We start from the raw sequence: 18864 nt of genomic DNA on the forward strand, positions 1-18864 counted from the left end.
TTGCGGCTAACTGCTTACGGCTTCCCTCTCCCAAGTCCCTCATGGCTTCCCTCCCGCTGCCCCTCTCCCAACTTCCTCACTCCCTCCCACTCATTGACTCCCCCTTACCCCTCTTTCCACTTCCTTCTTCTGACCCCCTTCACTGTTTATAATTCAACACCCCTCTCATCACTGCTCGTCTATGAGCGAGGGCTGGAGAGAGGAGCAGCAAGAGGGAAGCGGCAAGGGAGGCGGTGGGGGGATCAGGAGAGGAGCGGTGAGAGGTGGTGGGAAGTGGGGAGGGGGATTGGGATGGGGCAGTGAGTGGGTGGCGGGAAGCGGCGAGGGATTTAGGACAGGGGCAGTGAGCAGGTGGTGGGAAGTGGCGAGGGGATCGAGAGAGGGGCAGTGAGTGGGTGGCAGGAAGTGGCAAGGGGATCGAGAGAGGGGCAGTGAGCAGGTGGCGGGAAGTGGCAAGCGGAAAATAAGCAGAAAGAGTAGTAAGTATGTAGTAAGAGTAGTAAATAGAAAGAGGATTTTTGGGTTAACTAAGTTCAAGACAACCAATAGGTTTTTAATCTAGGTATTAGAAGTGCAAAGTGTTTCATTTTGGTAGAAAGAACATGGGAAGATGTTATAAAATAAAGGTTACAATTCTAAAGGTGATGTCGGATCAAAGGCACCTAGGTGTATACCTGCATAAATTGTTGAAGGTGGCAGGACAGGTTGAGAGTGCGGTTAAGAAAGCATAAGCATCCTAAGGTTCATTAATAGGGGCATAGAGTGTAAATGTAAGGATGTTATGTTAAAATTGATTAGAACACTGCTTCAGCCTCAACTGTTGTATTGTGTTCAGTTCTGGGCGCCACACTTTAGGAGAGATGTGAAGGCTTTAGAGAGAATACAGAAAAGAATCACAAGAATGGTCTGAGGAATGAGGAACTTCAGTTACGTAGATAGATTGGAGACGTTGGGATTGTTTTCTTTGGAGAACAGAAGGTTGAGAGGAGATCTGAGGGAGATTTGATAGAGGTATTCAAAATCATGAGTCTGAACAGAGTATATAGGGAAAAACTATTCCTATTGGTGGGAGGATTGAGAACAAGAGGGCACAGATTTAAGGTAATTGGCAAAACAAGTAATGGTAATATGAGGAAAAACTCTGTCACGCAGTGAGTGGTTAGGATCTGGACTGTACTACCTGACAGTGTGGTGGAGGCAGGGTCAATCGAGGCATTCAAGAGGGAGTTGGATTGTTTTGTGAAGAGGAAGAATGTACAGAGTTACAAAGAAGGCAGTTAGTGGCACCAGGTAAATTGCTCCTACACAGAGCCAGTGCAGACACAACAGGCCAAACTGCCTCCTTCTGTGCTGAAACAATTCTGTTAACCTGTGATTACCCACTCTTATTACATGCTTTCTTATGGGAAATTAATTTCCATTTAGCATGTTTTCATTTCACAGGCTGTTTTTTAGGAAACTCTTTAGGAGTGCTAAACAAGGGATAGCTGTATTGTATTTATGTTACATGCAATTAGAAGAAAGTACTGAGTTACACAGTGTGTTAAAGCCCTCCCCTTACAACTCTGAGGTCAGGAGCCCCCAGTCTCAGCAGATGAATACACTGCCCAGTGGGTGATCCTTGTACTAAGCAGGCAGATTCCAGGTTTGATTGCTGTTAGCTTTTCTCATTGTGGGGCTGGGTAGGGAGCAAATGTGTGAGTAGGGCTCTGCAGTTTGCTTTAGTAATCTCAGGCTAGGGAAATCTCATGTCAGGTTCCTTGGCTACCCCACTGACCTATGTTGGAAGATGTGATTTGTAAAAACAAAGAGTTGCATTTATATAGTGATTTTCATGATGACTGGACATCTCGGAAGCGCTTTACAGTCAGTGAAATATATTTGGAGTGTCGTCACTGTTCTAATGTAGGAAATCTGATAATCCTTATTGTCTGAGCTGAAACATGGGGGAGATATTTCTCCCTGTTGTTGGGGTTGGGCGGGGACGGGCACGGGTGGGTGCGCAGCCGATCTCCACCTACGATTGACTGCACGCTGTCATTTTACATGGGCAAGCCAATTAAGGCCCGCCCAGTGTGACATGAACTCAGAAGCGCTGTGCGCTCACTGTGCGGGAGGGGGGAGTAGGCTGAGTCAAAGCCTGTGGTCTTTTGTGCATGCACGTGAAAGAGCATAGAAATCTCCCTGAGGCACAGAGCTGCCTCAGGGAGATTAGTTTGATTTTTAAAAATTTTAATAAAGAAAAAAAATTTTAAGTCATGTCCCCTCATGTGACAGTGTCACATGAGCTGGTACATGTCAGTGAATTTTATTAAAATTTTTTATTAAACTTCACGAAACCTCATGATAAATGCGAAGGCTGCCTGCAAACCTTAAGGATGGACGGGCAGCTCAGTCAATTATTTTAATTGGTTTTTAAATGACCTTAATAGGCCTTTGACAGTTCAGCAGGCGTGCAGCTGACTCCAGTGCATGCCCACCAAACTGAGGACCTGAATGACGCGCAGTAACCTCAGGAAGCACGCCCGGCATCACCATGTGTAATTTTACACATCGGTGAATGGAGCCCACCCCCGTTCGCCAACCTGAAGATTCTGGCCATAAAGAATGGGCATTGGAATGAAATACTGAAGGGTGGCTGGTATCAGTGGAACCGATCCCTTCAAAAATTATTGGGGTAGTGGGAGAGTACCATCTGGGACTAAACTTTGACCAGAGTGGAAGAACGAAGCTCCCCTCTCCTCGATATCTATAAATCCGTAAGTCAATATTTCAGGTCTGTCCCGAGCTATTTTCTAGTGGTTATTTGTTGATATCGTAAACTCTTTCTTAACTTGGAACAAATCAAACTGAGACAAGGAACTTAAACAAAAACAGACCAGGGGCCATCTAGTTCACCTCCCACCATCCTGGTAGTCATATGGTACAGTGTTAATGGAGATGTTGACCAGTCATAACAATCAGTCTCTGTCAATTAGTCTACAATAGACCCAGGCATGAGGTGAGGAAAATCCCCCGTGATGGAGTGTTTTGGGAACCGTAGATGCAAAGTCATCTGTTCCTCCCAAGCTTGTTACACTAACCATATGATATCCCCAAATACTCATATTCTGTATCCCTAAATGAACCACCAAATATATAAAAACAAGAGGCCAGATCAACAGTGTTGCTGAGACTGTGGAAGAGTCTGAGCACTCCTGCCCGGTCTATTGGAGTGATTGGGTTGAGGTGAGTGATCCCTCAGAGGGGGACTTTTGAAGAAAGAATGAGCGTAAATGACACTTCCATATCTTCTCTTGTTTCAGGTACATTTGACCGCAGTGTGACACTACTGGAAGTGTGTGGCAGTTGGCCAGAGAGCTTTGGACTGCGTCATATGTCTTCTATTGATAATACAGACGAAGGCCTACGTGAACGTCTGGCAGATGCCATGTCTGAATCACCCAGCAGGGACATCGTAAGTTCTGGAACAGGTAAGGATCAAGCCATGTTAGTGCATAATCCTCAAAACTAGTCATTGCGATGAGGTTGAGATAATAACCTGGGGAGCTTCTTGCCCTGGGCAACAATTATCTTCACCACATCGTAACAACAGCAAAATACCATCAGATAGGTTTAGGCAATAATTGTAAATGTATCTATTAGTATTTTAAAATAGCAAATTAATTTCCATTATCTTTATTAGCTTTCAAGGCATTGTGGGCTTAATGTTCACCCGAGGTTTATACTGTGCTGTGCAGAAAGTCCATTTTCTTTAAGTTTGCAAGGCACAGTGGGACTGTACAGGTGCAAAATAATCTGCAATGTGAATTTAATTGGGAGTCAAATGGATTAGGTTAAAATTACACTCAAAACGTTTGACATGAATTCAGAGATTGTCAGGATCTCTTCTACCATGTCACAGTTAGAAGGGCCTCATTTGTATGAATATCATAGATTTCAAACTGGCCCACGTTGACATGGTCTGCTACAGTCCAACATAACAGGTGAGGAATGAAACTTCCAACACTCCCAAGTTACAATAGAAGCAATATGACCTGATCTAATTTGAATAAATGCAATGCAAACACTCAAATATGTGACCTGCTTCATGATGTTGCAACAGATCTTCCTCCTCCCCTGCTCACTTTCCCCTTTGAAAATTCACAGTGTATTCAAAGTTAGTACTTGACAATACTATGCCCAGAATCAATGGAAGATGAGACAATTATTGGATTGGGAGAATTCTGCCAATCAGAATTAATTGGCATTACCAGCTGCCTTGCTGTAGATTGGATCATCTATTTTTTTGAGTAAAGTTTCCAGAAAATTATTCAATCCAAACCAGTTACCAGAAGCTTTGATCCCACCCTCTGCCTGGTCTTGACCCAGAACTTCTGTCTGGATTTGAAATTGGCAAATCTGACAACCATTTGCAGCTAACTGGAAAATCTTGACATTCTGTCTTATCTACTAAAACAACCGAGCAGCCTCATTACTTCATTGGTATTCTTCGTAATAAGGTGAGCTTGTTAGTCTCGTATATTTTGATCCGTTAACTTATTGGTGGTCATTATATATTGTGATGCGGGCGTGGCATGGAATGAGGATAGAAATGTGTGTGGACAGAGGCTGCACTGGCTCAGATGCTGTTTACTGCTCTCATGGAGAAGGTACTTAGGTCAGTAGATTGCTGATAAATAATGCCTTCATGAAAAACACTCAAGAATGTGCTGACAGGCTTCCAGTCTGACATCCATTAAACCATTTTTAGTGTAAGAACTGCAGAAATACTAGGAGATAGGCCAGGGCAGCTGTGCTGTATTTTATCATGTGACTCTCTGACTCTGAGGACCTTATACGGTATCCCCTCCCCCACAGACAGCAGTGTCAACGTGCAACCACTTTATTTGGTATATTTAGAAAAGAAAACCAGAGTTCTACAGATGACCAAGAGTTTACCTGTTACAGCAGGGAATTAGGCCCATGTCCTGGCCTGTTCTAAACATATGAATATACGAATTAGGAGCAGGAGTAGGCCATTCAGCCCCTCGAGCCTGCTTTGCCATTCAATAAGATCATGGCTGACCTGATTGTGGCCTCAACGCCACTATCCTACCCGATACCCTTTGAATCCTTTTATCTTAAAAATATTTCTCAAAAGTTCCACAGACTCACAACCCTCTGAGAGAAAAACATTCTCTTCATCTCCGTCTCATTGAGAGCCTTCCTTATTTTTAAACTGTATTCCCTGGTTCAGATCTCTCCCACAAGGGGAAACATGTTTTCAGCATCCACACTATCGGGATCTTGTATGTTTCAACAAGATCACCTCCCATTCTTCAAAACTCCAATGGATACAGGCCCAATCTGTTCAACCTTCCCTCATAAGGCATAAGGCATTCCTCAAAACCGTTCCTCATCCCAGGAATCAATCGAGTGAACCTCCTATGAACTGGTTCATATGTAATTATGTCCTTTCTTAAATGAGGAGACCAAAACTGTACACAGTACTCTAGATGTGGTATCACCAATGCCTGTATTGCTGCACTAAAACTTCCCTATTTTTATATTCCATTCCCCTTGCAATAAACAACAACATTCCATTTGCCTTCCTCATCACTTGTTGTACCTGCATACCAACATTTTGTGATTCATGTACCAGGACACCCAGATCCCTAGTTATTTCTTTTTTTTAATTCTGGTTATGTAATTATTCTATATCAGGTTTAGCTCTGTGCATCTTTTGTTCTGCAGCCTTGGCTAAGACAACTGTTAAGTCAACCAATCAAAATAGTTTTTTGTTATCCGATTTCTCACCCCTGACCTCCCTTTGGGGAAGTAACTGGTTTTGAACCTCTGACTGAGAACCTAATATTGGGATCGTGCCTAGGGTTGCCAATTCTGGTTGGATGTATTCCTGGAGATTTCATCCCAAGACCACTCAGTCCTGAGTGTCTCGCCTCCAGGCTCCAACCATTCATCACCTGATATGTCCATCCTCATGGAGCCCCACCTCTCCACTAATTGGGAAACAAGCATTCACTTTGTTACTCAATTTGACTCTCAGTCAAAGAACCTTCTATCCCATCTCCAGTATTTTATAACCAAAAAGAGAATTAGAAAAAAAAATCCAATGATTTTTCTCCTGGATGTTCCTCACAGCAATTCCAATTCCTGAAAACTCCAAAATAATCTGAGCAAGTTGATAACACTAACCATGCATGTGGTGGAGAGCGGGCAGCAGACCCATGTCCCACTGTCCTGATTGGCTACCTGTCAGTAACTTCAAGAATTCTCCATATTTCTCACCTTTTCTCCAGAAGCCCATGATCACAGTGAGATATAATTCCACCGGCACCAAGCCACCCCAGTACCTTGCTCCAGGGATTAGTCTTTAAGTGTAAACCCAGGTTGGTTCACTATGGAAGGAGGGTCAGAGCTAAACCGAAAGCTGCTCTCATTGGCTACCTGTACACAAGCACAGTGCATCAGGGCACAGGGCTCACCTGCCATCAGTCAGAGGCAGATGTAGCAAGTGATAAAACTGGGGTTGGGGCTGGGGATAGTGGGGAAATGAGAGGAAATATCAGCACGTTGTAGATCCTCTGATAATCTGAAACTACCAGAGTAATAACACCTTGTATTTAAACAGCAACTTCAATCTGGTAAAATGTTCCAAAGTGCCTCACAGGAGCATTGTGCAAATTTTGGCACTGAGCCACAAAAGAAGATATGGGGACAGATGACCAAAAGCTTGCTCAAAGAGGTAGGTTTCAAGGAACATCTAAAAGAAGGAGAGAGAGGTAGGGAGACAGAGAAGTTTCGAATGGAAATTCCAGAGCTTAGGACCTAGACAGTTAAAGGTACGACCAACAGTGGTAGAGTGACTAAAATCACGGATGTGCTAAAGGCCAGAATTGGAGGAATGCAGATATCTTGGAGGATTGTAGGACCAGAAGGGAACAAGGTAACAGGAAAGCGGATGCAGTTTACTGGCGCCCATGTTCGGGCATTTCAAATGGAAAGGGTAAGCTGGGGATCGAGACAGTGACACATAAATAATGGGAAACAAGCACTTTGACAGAAGAGTGTTTAACTCATTTAGGGACGATGCCTTGTTCCACTGCTTTCCCTTAACAACAGGCTCTTTCATATTTCAGAGGGATGCAAGTCTCAGTCTGGACCGTGCAGCTCAGAGCAGAAAGGTCACAAGGCTGTAATGCAGTTAGCATTGACTGCCCCCTCTTGTAGTGCGTCTATTAGCCTGTAATTTGATTTGTAGCTATTCATTGGGAGTCCCTGCAGCAGTGTGGTGTGGGCTGCCATATAATTGGTACTGTCTCTATTTTTACATCATTAGATTAGCCCCTGATGCCTGGCCACTTGTTGTCTGCACTGGGCTTACCATTTATATGCCTTTAATGTAACATAAAATTCATTACTGACCACAGACAGCAATCACACCTCCCCCTTCCCCGGAGCTGAGCTTTGTGCAGAACATGTTTTTAACCCTTTGTGGAGCCACGCAACTAGGATAATGTCTTCAGGGTGCATAGTGAGGGGATTAAAATGCTAAAGCTTTTATGGGGTGAGGTTTACCACGTTGTGATCTCATGGCACATTTTCACGCAATGGGAACGTGAATCAAATAGTTGTGGGCAGAGGTTACCACATCAGATTTGTGGCCCTTGTGATTTTCAGTCCACTGGATGAATCCATCATATGGCCACAAATTGGGCACACTGACAGCTGCCCAAAACGTTCCCATATAAGGTGAATCCCTGTAACCAGCAGCATTGCATTGTAAATGCCACCATCAGGTACAAATATTTTAAACCTCATTCCACGTCTCTCCGTGTGTCATTTGTTAAACCATCTATTAATCCAGCAAGCACACAGCACACTCTGTAAGATGTTAAAATTTGATTTTAAAATTCTCATCCTTGTGTTTAAATCCTTCCATGACTTCACCTCCTCTTTATCTCTGCAACCTCCTCCAGCCCTACAACTCTCTGAAATCCCTGCCCTCCTCCAATTCTCGCCTCTTAGATTATAGAGATAGAGGGATGAATTATACATGCCCCCGGCAGGCATGGTTCCCATGGGAGGGGCATGTAAAATACGGTGGGTGCCCATCCATCGACCTTCCCACCCACTCCCAAGTTCTCCCCAATAATACTGGGGGAGGCGGGCGGGCGCCAAAATTGGTAGTCTGCCTGCCATATTTAAATGCATAATCAGGGGTCAATTAGGCTTGTTAACAAACCAGTTGACCCTGATAATAGCTGCCCACTCCATAAAACATTTGGCATGGGCAGCAGTGAGAAGCCCGATTTTTAAAATCAGATCTTCAAGGGCGGGAAAGAAAGGGGTTCACTCTTCGAGGGCTGCCCTTTGCCAATTGCAGGTCTCCCCTCTTAGGTTGATGCCCCTTTTCCTTCCTATGTGCTCCCTTTCGTAAATCCACCCCTTCTGCTTCCCCCCCACTCCTCCCCCCCCTCTTCCTCCTCCCCCTCCTAACTTATCCAAACTCTCCAGGCCCAAGACTTACCTGCCCCAGGGATCCATGGGCCTAGATCTTCTTCTTCTCCTGTCGTCCCAGCAGCCGCCATTGACGCCTTTCTGGCGCTGCTGGGACTGATGGAGCTGCCAGAGGATGATGAAGGACAGAAATCCCACTCGGCCTTCGTTAGTCCACTCCGCAGCGCTTTATGGCTGCAGGTCAGGTCAACATGGTCTCTAGGAGGCATGTCGTCCTTCCGCAATGCCTCCCCCCATATTATTCAGCCCAGAGAGTGGTGATTGAGAGGCTACAGATTTGAACACAAGGATGACAATTTTAAAATCGATTTTTAACATTTTAACACATCACTCATTATGCTAAATTCCTCTATTTGCGTTTCAGATTAACAGCAGTTTAACAAATAGACACAGAAGGACCAAGTACAAAGTATAAAGTGTTTGTACCTGAACTTAGTTAATTGGAATATATGACTGCCCACTGGATAACTTTAACAAGAAAGGAATTTCAGTCTAATGGGGACCAGGTGCAGTGCAACAACTACTGAATATTGAGACTGCAGGTATTTGTAGAGGAAGTATTTTCTATCAATGATATTGTTTTTAAAATCGATGATACTATCTTGTCAGATCAACTTGATCATGATGAGCTGATCATCGTCGAGTAGAAACACTGCAAGCAATGAATAACCAAAGTTCATGCCCAGAAATGAGAATATTCTACCCAACACCATCCCCAAATCAGAAATTCTAGGGCTGCAGTCCTGTCAATCCAAACAAAATAACTGATTTCAGGGAAGAGATTGAGTATGACGCTGGTGTGCCGAATGATCATCTTAAACACCCAATTTAAAAGAACACAACCTCTCCTGCTTCTCTGTTGTACCTTACCCACCTCAGTATCACACTCTAGTCCCTGGTTTAGACAGCACCAAGTTCACTAGGTCGGTGTTAACCAATAGGAATTGCTGAGTTGTCGCAGACTAGTGAGGCTGCAGCAACACTGTTTTAGCCACACGCACTGATTTTAGTAGAAGGCCTCAAGCACACATATAAAAGACATAAATATATTTCATGTCTGTGTATTTACTTAACAAACATCTATCACCGTTCAGTAACCAAAGACAATCAAAAAAACCCTCAGATTCTGCTTTTCTTTCCACCATTTTACCAACAAATGCGGAAAAGGTTAAAATTCACATTTACACAGGGTGTGATCATGAGTATTGAGATCAGATGATCAGTGACGGTGTCTATTACTCATTTTTTAATTTACTAATCAGAAATGCAATTAGCCACATCTGGATTCCCAATTAGCCACATGTGGCTAGTGGCTGAAGTATGGGACAACAGTACACTGAGTGTGTGCTGACTGATCCTTTCTCCCTGCTCCATTGGGAAAGTAGCTTCCTTCCTCTGGGGCTCACTGCAGGAGAGGCTGCTGTCAGTTCTCGAACGTGCTGCCTTTTCAATCCAGACTGTTTCTCTATCATCAGTCCTTCAAATACGCAGGCACAGTTGCTGTGGGTTACAGCCTGCACCATTCCAAGCCACAGTAGTGATAACTTGATTAGTCCTGAGGACAGGCAGTGTAGCCCTGGGCCAGAGAGAGTTCTCAGGACAGAAACTCCTTATGTGAAAATGAGAGTCTACTGGAATTTGAATGACATTAATGGAAATATTATGTGGTACATATCATAGTTCTTACAACATATGTATAATATGTATAATGTTTGTAATGATATTGCATATAATGAAGTGTAAAAGTGTTGAGTCTGTACAAACATGCACAGACCTTCCTGTAGCTCATCCAAGTAACCATTCAGCATGTACGATCCTGAATAATGATATTCAACCATAGAAAGCAGCACAGCTAAATCTCATTCTTTCCTGAAATGAAATCAACACGCACTTTACAAGAGGAGTCAGTCACCACATTGTAATTGGGAGTGAGTAACCTCACTACGCTAGGTAATCTGAGTAAGGTCACTAATTCTGGCTAGAGGCATTCCTGGAGACTTGATCATGTGACATCTGGTCAAATGAAATCTGACCACATAAATGATCATGTGACATCTGATGAGGTGATTTCTGATCAAATGACTTATGACCACATAACAATTGACCATGTAACAACTGTAAATGTTACTACATTTACTTGAGAAAGGATGGGTCCACTCTAGTCAAGTATTTTTGCTCATGGCTTCACACCAGCAGATGTTGTGCAAGAAGTTCCAAAAGGCCATCTGTGAACAGGGAAATGGAAGTCAAGGCAGGGGAAGAAGGGAAACTGAGGGAAGAGAGGAAACTGAGGGGGGAAGAAACTAAATCAAGGGGCAAGTGGGAAGCTGAGAGGGGAAGGGTTCAAACTGAGGAAGAAAGGAGAAGCATGGGAGGCTAAGATGAGAAACTGAGGAGGAGTAAAGGAAAACCAAAAGCGCGGAAGAAGGAAACCGAGGGCAGTGGCACAAAGGAAACCGAAGTCTGAGGATGGGGAAAGCAAAGGTGAGGAAGAGGGAAAAGTGAAGTTGATTTGGAAGCCTGAGTCAGAGACCATCTGTACTAGGACTTCACACATCAAAAATGTCCATCACAGACCCTTTGCATGATAGGGCATTCAAAATGATATACAGTACATGTAATGGGATCTGACTCTTCATAAATACTGACCGAATCCTGAGGAACACCTTTTAAATAATGACACACTCCTGGGGAACACATTGTAATTAGTGACACACTCCAGGGAAACCCCTTGTATATACTGAGACACTCCAGGGGGACACCTTACAAATAGTGACACATTCCTGGGAAACTGCTTATAAATAATGACACAATCCTGGGAACCACTTGTAAATCTTTTTTTTTACTTGTTCATGGGATGTGGGTATCGCTGGCTAGTCCAGCATTTATTGCCCATCACTAATTGTTGCCCTTGTTCTGAGGGCATTTAAGAGTCAGCCACATTGCTGTGGGTCCGGAGTCACATGTAGGCCAGACCAAGTAAGGAAAGGACAGCAGATTTTCTTCCCTAAAGGACATTAATGAGCCAGATGGGTTTTTATGACAATCAGTAATGGTTTCATGGTCATCATCAGACTTTTAACCCCAGATTTTTGTTAGATTCAAATTTCACTACCTGCCTTGGTGGGATTTGAACCCAGGACCCTGGAGGATTATCCTGGGTCTCTGGAATACTAGTCCAATGACAATACTGTTCTCCCCCAATCTGAGGTGACAATTAGTGCAGTAGTGAAAGATCGCTGCACTGTTGGAGGTGCCACCTTTCAGATGAGTTAAACTGAGGCCCTAAATGCTCTCTCAGATGGATGTAAAATATTCCATGGCACTGTTCAGAGAGGAGCAGGGAAGTTCTCCCTGAGGTCCTGCCAATATTTATCCCTCAACCAACATCAGAAAGAGAGATGAACTGGTCATTATCATGTTGTTATTTGTGGGAGCTTGCTATACACAAAATGGCTGTTGCATTTCCTACAAAGCTTTTTGGGAGATCTTCATGTAGCGGGGCCTCCGGCAGCAGGTTGCACTGGTGGGGGAGAGCACCGAGCAGGAGAACTGGTCTTGTGGGCTCCTCCCTGCAGGGAGCAGTGTCTTTGACAAGCTGAGGAGCGGAGCTAGATGCCACAAGTTGAGGGAGAAAGCAGCAAGTACAAGGCTAGGACTTGTAATTGGCAATGTGGCAGGAGCCTAGGGCAGCTTAAGCCCCTGAGGGTGGCTAAAGGCAGGGAATTAGAGACTCTAGTCAGACAAACTGGCAGCACCCCTGAGTCTGAAAAGCCTCATGGAGAGGAGAGAAGGACTGCAGCCAGGAGCTAAAGCAGCAGTTCAAAATTGGTGAGTTACTGCATTGAGGAGCCAAGGCCACATATGGGGCTAAGATCTGGATCATAGGCCATGAATATTCTCTGTTAATAATTTGTTCCTTGAGGTTAACCTTTCCCTGGAGGGTTGATATCACTTTGATACCAGTGGAGTAAATGAAGCTTGTTTTATAACCTGTGTGCAGTCCATGTGCTTAAATCTCATGTTACATTTTGATGTCAGGAATGGCATTCCACAGTACAGGCATCAGGTAAAGGTAGGCAAAATGGAAAGGTGCCTTGCCGAGATCAAGCAGATGGAAGTTGGCTCTGCCAGCAAAGGAGGCTGAAGTAGCTGCAGCTCTAGCAGAGGCGCAGGCTTCACAAAATGAAACTGAGTTGAAGCAGTGACCAGAAAGCGACTTCCAGTATGCCTTCCTTTAACGTAGCAGGGATGGATGGAATATCCTGTCATGGATTTTTCCTGCCAATAGATAGAAAGGTAGATAGATTTGGGAGAAGAATGGAGATATCCAGTGACCTCTAGGCCAAGGACTAGATTGAGAATGCACAGCTGGTGATGGCTCCAGAGGCCTCAATGAGAGGGAGCAGAAAGCATTTGTGATGGAACATTCATGTGGGAAAGCTCGCCGGGAAATACTGGAGAGAGATATAAATGCTTAAAGAAGTCCATAGCAGATTTTTGAGGTCCTGGCATGGGGATTTGGGGACAGCACTAGCCTGTCACAGCTGCACGAAAGTTTTATGAGTACAAGCAAGCCGAAGGAGAGGACCTGGTCTTAGTACCCCTGGAGATGGTGAAATTGTTCGACCTCATCGACCTCTTGGATCCCTCCTTCAGATCAACCAGGGACATACAGCTGAAAAATCACCTGGCTGAAGCAGTGAGAGTTGAAGAAATCCAAAGGGGGTTTAGGAGATTCAGCAGTGACAAACGTGACTGTCCTTCCTTGATGAATGAGATTATATCATCCAGGTGATGGTGGAAGACTGGACTCCTAAGACAAGGAAAGAGGCCACCATCAGGGAGGTGACTGTCAGCACAGATGGGGATGTAGACCTCATGCTGAAGGCAGAACAGATTGCTGCACAGCAAGTACAAATCCAATCTTTGCTGTGCTATCTCTACAGTAAGTCTCGCAATTGAGCACGCCCAGGCGATACTCCAAATAGCTGCTGGAATTGCAACAGGGTTGGGCACTTCCAACGAGACTGCTCTCAACAACCACAAACTTCACAGAGGCATGGCAACCCAGTCCAGTGCAACTCCATCCCTCCTCCCTCACCTGGGAAGATTCGGGCTGGGCAAAGGAAATGGAAAAACTGAGGCCCCCAGCCAGAAGACTGAATATGGAAGGCAACCCACTTTTGCCAATTTAGAGAGGATGATGGCCGATGCCATGCCCATGTCTCAAGAAAACGGCAGCATTCCCATCTCAATCCTCTGTGGAATCTAGGTAGGGAGTCATCAAAGTATCACCGATGTGCTTATGAGGGAGATCCAAACCCGATCTAGAGTGATAGAGCCACATACAGCTTCATCTTGGCCATCCATCTCAAAAGAGGACATAAGGCAGTTTCAACTGGTCGTGAAGACCTTGGTACATTTCACTTTTACTGGAAGACTAAACATCCACTGGCCCAACGTTGCCTAATGAAGGAGCCTGAACAGGCACATAAACTGCTGAGGTGCTGGAAGAAAATTAGGGAAGAGGAAGGAGTGCTCTATCGGCTGATTCATGACAGCAGAAGAGAGGTGAAGCAATTCCTCCTGCTCGGCAGTCTCAAGGGTTAAGTATTAACCGCATTTGATGATCAGATAGGCCACTGAGCTTCAGAAAAGATAGCTGCACTGACAAGAAGGTGGTGTTACTGGCTAGGAATGGCTATCGATATTGCCAACTACTGCCGGAACTGTGAACTGGCTAAAACAGGAAAGCAGCTTAACACTAATGGTCACATCCATGATGTCAAACCTGAAGCTGGAGGGCAACCTCAGAAGACTATTCCTAGAGGGGAATTTCTCAATGCCAAAAGTCTAGTGGATGATGTCTGGGCAAGCAGCCACTCAATGGCATAGCAGAACCTGAAGCACCAGCCAACAGTGGCCTGAGTGAAGAGAAGCCGGATAGTGAAAGGGAATCCTGGAATGAGTGTGTCAGGGAATCCAGGGGTGCATCAGTGTGAAGAGGCCCACTCGGTGCCAGAAGGAGATGCCGAGATGTCGGGCAGGGAGTTTGCAACTGGAGCAACCAGTGCTGCTGATCATATGGTCCCTGGAGACAAAACCGATCTAGACCTGTACCTGGCTGACCCCTCACAAAGCTTGTGTGATATTGAAAGTTCCAGTTCAGCTGAGAAGATCATCATGAACAAATGCTGAATATCATCTGAACCTGTACCATTTTCCCAGATCGATGATGCACAAAGGGAATGCTGCCACCAGTGTGGACTGTCATATCTCAATTGAATCTGCTGATCATGCGATTGCTCAGTAAACAGTCACTATGTGATGTGTCTAGTTGTCAGGGTGGCAACTCTCAAGTAGGGAAGTGTGTGGCGGGGCCTCCGACAGCAGGTGTCAATGGTGGGGAAGAGCAGGGGAATTGGGGTCGGCCCTTGTGGGCTCCTCCCTGCACTGAGCAGTGCCTTTAACAAGCTGAGGGGCCTAGCCAAATGCCACAAGGCGAGGGAGAAAGCAGCAAGGACGAAGCTAGGCGCAGAATCATCCCACATTTGCATCAAGTACGGTAGCGGGTTTGAAAAAGAACATTTTAGCCGCCAGCCGCAATGGCAGTTTTTCATGCCATATCATCCCAATCCTGCCTCATTAATCATGCATTCCTGGGAAGCATGCCAGGTCACTGACAAGCAGACTCTTGTTCCCCCGCCATGCCGTCACCTCACAGCTTCCTCACACCGGGCACCATATTTGAAGTGCAGCCATGAGCACATCTCTCAGTTCTTCCAGCCGAGGACTGCAATCTCCGATTCATTGATGCATCTCTAGAACATCTTTTGGATGCCATGGAGGCCCGCTGTGATTTCCTGTACCCCTGCTCTGGGCGAAGGCCAGCAAGCAAGGTGACAAATCCAGCATGGGAGGCAGTGGCAGCGGTGGTCAGCGTCAACAGCCTGTAAAAGAGGACAGCCACCCAGTATCAAAAGAGGACAAATGGTCTCATCTGTTCCATCAGGGTAAACCGCTCTTCTCATCACTCTCAACTCACACACACATCACACATCCATAGGGATCTCATACCTCAAGGGACAACACCACGAACTCTCACACCCTCATCAGGCTCATACCCTCTCAAGCTCTCGTCCTCATCCTGTCCATGGCTCTGCTCACCACACAAACATTCCACATAGTGCATGCGCCCTGCTCACAATCTCTCCATCTGTTTTCATGCAAGAGAAGCTGGCTGACAACAGCAAGGAGAGGCCCCAGACCAGGGGTGGCATGGTCCACATTAGGTCCCTCATTTATTTTGAGGAGCGTGCCATTGTGCTGACTGGTGAAGACGTGGACCATGTCTGCGGCAATGGTGAGGTTGGTAGTGAGCACCCACATGAGGATCCTGCACCACATCACCCCCCCCTCTCAACGCAGATGTGAGTGCTCTCTCCCCTGCTTTTGACTCTGCTGCCATGTACTAATTATCTCTACATTGGCTCACGGGGAGGGGGGGCTCTGCCAAGTGACTGACACCCTCAGCCAGCCAGTCCCTCAGCTGCTTCCAGGCCCTGACCTCCAGCCAAGAAGACACCTCCTCTATTGAAGAGCTGGAAATAAGCAGACTGGAAGATCTGTCACATCACTTACCCACACCTTCCACCAGTGCAGAGACACACACCTTGGTGGGACCCTGATCTAGAGCAGGCTCGGGTTCATAATCTGGTGATCATCACACGGACATGTGTCTGCAGCAGAAGGAGGCAGGTTCAGCCAAGCTCCCTGGCATTCAGAGAACTTCTGGGGAAGAGGCATCTGTGAGGTCCGAGAGAGATGATGAATCCCTTCCAACTCATCATGGAAAATACACAGAAGGCGGGGGAACATCAAACAGAGTGGCTCGCTAGTCGGAGGAGTGTGTCCACCTCTCTGATGAAATGGTGCCCACGTGTGCACATGGAGGTCTCCATGGGAAGGATGGCGGTGCCATGGAGACCCTAGTCCAGCAGAATGTGGAGATAGAAGAGTTATTGCAGTGGCAACACAAGAGGGGAACGGGGCACCTCGACATCCCTCTAGGTGCTCCTTCCCCTCAAAGAGTCAGGCCAGGACCCTCGGGCACCCGAAGGGAGAAGGAGTGGCAGTTGGACACCGCTGGCTCATGCATTCAGGAATCTCAGAAGCTGCCCTTTCCCACCGAGTCCCCTTTGTCTGTGACCCCCTCAACCTCACTCCCTGTCACCGTAGAGGGAGCAGCTGGCCCACAGGAGGACAGCCAAAGCAAGCTGGGACCCCCAAGGCCTCAACTCGTTAGAGGACCCAGCCGAAGTCATCAGAGGCATCAGGGCCAACCATTACACAGGCGTCAGGGCCAACCATTACAGATGTCAGAGCAGCACCTAGAGGTTTTAGGCCAAGAAAAGTTGAGAAATTCAGATCACAATTGGTTACACAGGTGAACATATTTTGTCATTTTATAATCTGAAAATATATTCACTTTCACTGAATAATGTGTAATGGTGTCTTTCAGCTTCATTGACAGGCTTCGCAAGTCCCTCCCCTGCATCCCCCCCACTAGCAGTTCAGCTGCACGCAGCTGGCCCACGAGTGATTCTGCGGGGGAGAAATGTGTGCTTGGCAGGGCCTTTCAGAGCTTCATGCAAGCATTCTCCCACGCGCATGGACCCTTCCTTCATCACATTCATCTCAATGTCTTGAGCATTTTCAGTGCTGCCTGCTGGGGTTCTCTTTCAGTTGTCCACCTGAGCTTACCTGCATCTCTGCCCACCCACTGATAACACTCCCATTCAGCACCTGTTCCTGCCCACCACAAGTTGTCTTTCATTTTGGGACTTAGAAGTATGGTGCATATAATATTTATCTTTAGTACCCCTGTCCTTTCCTCTCCCCCATTCACCCATTTCCTTTCCCCCATCATTGTTGACCCCCCCGGCATCACCTTCCACCTCCCCACTGTCACCAACCAGCCATAACCCTTTTCTTTCAGGGATGTCCAAGTGAACATATATGTTCCCTTTCTTCCTGAAAAACCTGCCCCCATCCACATTAACCTCCCCGACGTCCTCTTTCCCACCCCAGAGTCCGTGCCTGCATCCAAGACCCCACTAAACACCCTTGCCGTCCCCTCTATCGATACATTCGCGCCCTCACCCTCCCACCCTCCCGGCTCACTCTGCCCTTTCTCCTTCTCACCATTCCCTCCTATTACCCCCGCCCTCATTGCGATCCCCAGGAGGCAGTTATCGACTGTACAGACTCCTACTTTGCATATTCACCTGGACACCCAGCGGCCCCCACCCCTTACTCCTTCCCCTCCGGAGTCCTTCCTCCCTCCATGGACTCTTTCCTCCCTCTCCGGACTCCTTCCCCCGCTTCCCCCCCGGACTCCTTCCCACCGCTTCCCCCAGACTTCTTCCTCCCCTCCCCCCAGACTCCTTCCTTTCCTCCCTCTGGACTCCTCCTTTCCCCCGGACTCCTTCCTTCCCCCCCGGACTCTTTCTTGCCCCAGATTCCGTCCTCCCCCACCCCCCAGACTCCTTCTTCCTCCCTCCCCAGATTCCTTCCTCCTCCCCTGGACTCCTTCCTCCCCCGGACTCCTTCCCCCCCTCGGAATTCCTTCCTCCCCTGCAGTCCTGCCCCCTTGGGAACTCCTTCCCCCTTCCGAACTCATTCCCACCATTGGGTTCCTCCCTTTACACATTCTGCACCCCCCCCCCTCTTATACCTACCTCCCCAGTTAAACCATTAGACATAGGAGCAGAAGTAGGCCATTCAACCCATTGAGTCTGTGCTGCCATTCTATGAGATCATGGATGATCTGATAATCCTCAGCTCCACTTTCCTGCCTTTTCCCTGTAACCCTAGATTCCCTTACTGATTTAAAAATCTGACTATCGAAGCCTTACATATCATTAACGACCCAGCCTCTACAGACCTCTGCAGTAAAGAATTCCATAGATTCACTACCCTCTGAGAGACATCAAATAGCGAGACTTCAAACTGTTTAAACAGCAAGACCCCGGGCAGTTTAAACAGTGAGACTTGGGGACAGGTTTTTTTAAAAAAGAGAAAAACAAATAATTTTCTACTTAACTTAAATTTAGGATAAGAGTATTTTAACTGAAGGTACAGCAGGGGAGCTCAGCCCGCGTGTCGCACGGCCCACAGCATGTGGGAAGTCTTAGATGCTCCTGGCAGTTTGGATGACCATATCTGCAGCAAGCACCACCAGTTTGACCAGCTTGAGCATTGGATTTCGAAGCTTAAGTGTCGACTGGAGGCACAGTGCATTCGTGAGGCTGTAAGTTACATGGATTGCCCGTTTTT

At 46.5% G+C, this 18864-nt stretch overlaps 1 protein-coding gene across 5 annotated transcripts in view; it reads left to right on the forward strand.

The window, feature by feature from the left end:
- Positions 1-18864, forward strand: part of bcas3 (BCAS3 microtubule associated cell migration factor) — a 1011809-nt gene that overhangs the window by 951658 nt on the left and 41287 nt on the right. For all 5 annotated transcript variants that reach the window (XM_041197205.1, XM_041197207.1, XM_041197208.1 and 2 more), the window contains one exon: positions 3306-3473. In XM_041197205.1, the coding sequence (XP_041053139.1) occupies positions 3306-3473 (168 nt within the window). The remainder of the gene's footprint in view (positions 1-3305; positions 3474-18864) is intronic.

Source organism: Carcharodon carcharias, chromosome 10 (assembly GCF_017639515.1).
Source record: "Carcharodon carcharias isolate sCarCar2 chromosome 10, sCarCar2.pri, whole genome shotgun sequence".
NCBI lineage: Eukaryota > Metazoa > Chordata > Chondrichthyes > Lamniformes > Lamnidae > Carcharodon > Carcharodon carcharias.